This window comes from Gossypium hirsutum, chromosome A06, assembly GCF_007990345.1.
Source record: "Gossypium hirsutum isolate 1008001.06 chromosome A06, Gossypium_hirsutum_v2.1, whole genome shotgun sequence".
Taxonomy (NCBI): Eukaryota; Viridiplantae; Streptophyta; class Magnoliopsida; order Malvales; family Malvaceae; genus Gossypium; species Gossypium hirsutum.
Genome location: NC_053429.1, coordinates 118,086,411 through 118,088,910, shown reverse-complemented (window position 1 = coordinate 118,088,910; position 2,500 = coordinate 118,086,411). Strand labels below are relative to the sequence as shown.

The 2,500-nt window shown below is 42.8% G+C and overlaps 1 protein-coding gene across 1 annotated transcript; it reads right to left on the bottom strand.

Moving 5' to 3' along the window:
- Window positions 1–974: 974 nt before the first annotated feature.
- LOC121230544 (protein GRIP-like) lies at window positions 975–1,889 on the bottom strand. The gene has a single exon (XM_041115450.1). The coding sequence runs from the start codon at window positions 1,887–1,889 to the stop codon at window positions 975–977; it is 915 nt and encodes a 304-aa protein (XP_040971384.1).
- Between the last annotated feature and the right edge of the window lie 611 nt (window positions 1,890–2,500).

The window sequence follows — 2,500 nt, the reverse complement described above, 5'->3', positions numbered from 1 at the left end:
GTGCTATGTCCATCACATGTCTGTACTGTTTTATAAAGGCCTGCGCCAAATCTTTCCAAGAGTGGATTTCAGCTCGACTCAATTGATTGTACCATCTAGCCGCTGACCCGATCAAACTATCCTGAAAACAGTGAACCAACAGCTGCTCGTTGTTGATGTACCCGGTCATTCTTCGGCAAAACATAGTGATATGAGCATCGGGACAACTTGTCCCATCATATTTTTCAAACTCCGGCATTTTAAACTTAGGAGGGAGGATTAAATCAGGCACCAAGCTCAGATCTTTAGCGTCCATTCCTCGGTGGTAATCAGCACTTTCCATGGCCTTAAACTTTTCCTCCAGCCATTTACATCGGTCTTCCAATTGCTTTGACAGATCCACTTTCGTCTTTTCCACTTCTGCCACGTCATCGAGGTCAGGGACTATGAGATTGGTGGGATTCTCTCCGGAATTGTTACTTATTCCGATTGGAGGACTCGTTTGGAATTGTTGGGGTCTAATTGTAACAGAGGGTCTTTGTGGATACATTTCAGCTTGAGTATGCGCGTGCAGAGGGGTAAAGCCTGGAGGGTAAAGGGGTTCATCACTATTTCCTTCTTCAACATTAACAATAGGGTCCTTTCCCTTGTCTTTTCCTCCTTTCAACAGTTGCGTTAACTTTGCCATCATGTCGTCTTGGGATTCTCGCATCTCTCGCTGAATATTTTCCAACCGCTCTTCTATCTGATCTTGCATATCTCTTTGGAGCTGCTCAAGTTTTTCTAGTCTTTGATCCATGTTCCTTGACTTCGCTCGAGTTCCGTAAGAGTGCCGGTTTTCCAGGTTAACTGAAATAATTTTATTTAGTTAGGGTTTTTTAATGGTCATTAATGCATATAATGCAATACATGAAATGAATGCAAAAGGCGTTAATTCTAGTTCAATTTCATTATGAAAACTTTACTAGAAAATAAACTTTTTTACATAAGGTGGATTACATATACGACTTAGCCCTAAAACTCAAAATTCTAATCCTCCTAAGCAACGAGGCTAGCTCCTGTCCTCGACTCGACTCTAATTCGTACTTCACGCTTAACACATCAGCTTGTACTGCTAACGTCTGCAAGTGATCAGCCACCTCTCGGATTTGAAGCACGGCTTCTCCCATGATTTGATCTCTATCTCTTACTTGGTTCTGAAAGTAGTGCAACTGCTCGGTTTGACGATCTTCATTAGATCTCATGTGCTCAATCCGCATCTCGCAACTTCGCAATGCTGCTTCTAACTCTTCAATTCTTCGTTTCATCTCTTCAATTCTACTTAGGCTTGCTTTTAATTCCATCACAGAATTTTGATTTCGATGCCGATGGAGAGATTCTTCTAACTCGGACACTCTATTTTCTAGTTCCCCTTTTTCTTTCTGATTCTCTGACAGACTCTTCTTTAAAGTCTTGTTCTGGGTTTGAACTTCTTGAAACCTCGTTTCCCATCTATCAGCTTTGTTTTTTTCTTCTTGAACTTCCTTGCGCCATTGTTCAGAAGTCTTTCCCAACCCGGCGGTTCTCATTGATGATCGCAACTTCTTGTAATATGTTTTCAGACTGTCCAGATCTTCTTCAGCCCTAGCTTTTCCTTTTCTTAATCGCTCCATCTCGAGCTTCTGGACATCTACATCCAACCTTAAGTTTGTTTTTTCTTCCTCCATTTGCTCTATCTGTTTTTCCAACTCTGCACTTCTTCTTTCAAAATCTTGCTTCAAAATTTCTAGTTCAGAAGGGATGACCCGTAAGTGCTCTTCTATCGAATGACTGCCTTCGGGGCTTGATTTGGGGACATTGTCATTGATTCTTCTGACCCTCCATTCTTTATATTCGGGGGTTGTCATTGGTCCTACAGCTAATCGCTTCATTTGGCGAGTCTGATTCCACGCATTGGATATCTCTCGAATCCTCTTTTTGTAGCCATCACCCCATACGAGAATTCACACTCGGCCAGCCCCTGGGTTGCAGGTATAAACTGTCTTGATCTGTACTGTCTGAGCACTAATAACGGGGCATAGCCAATAGCTCCCCAGATTCCAAGCAAAGGGACCCAATCAAAACTACCGCATCGGTACAAAATTTCGTCTGGAAGTAACCACGGAACTCTCCATTCAATGTCTTCTTCATGCAAGTTTTGAAGAATTGCCATCCATTTTTCCATTGAAATGTCGTCCCTTCTCGGTGTAGCTATCATCTCCTTTAGCGGCGAATAGTTTTCAGAGAAGACCCGATATGACACCTTATCCACTTTCCAAAAATGACTGTGGAACCACGCAAGTAACAACTGTGCACATCCAATGAACCTGCCTTCGCCCGCTCGCCGACAGGTACTCAATGATCTGAATGTCTCCGCTAAAATTGCTGGAACCGGGGTAACTCCTTTATCAAGGCGGTCGAACAAATCAGTAACCGCCTCATCAATATGCCCCAAAGCTCTAGGAAAGATAACTAAGCCATATATGCTTAGGGCAAAGATATC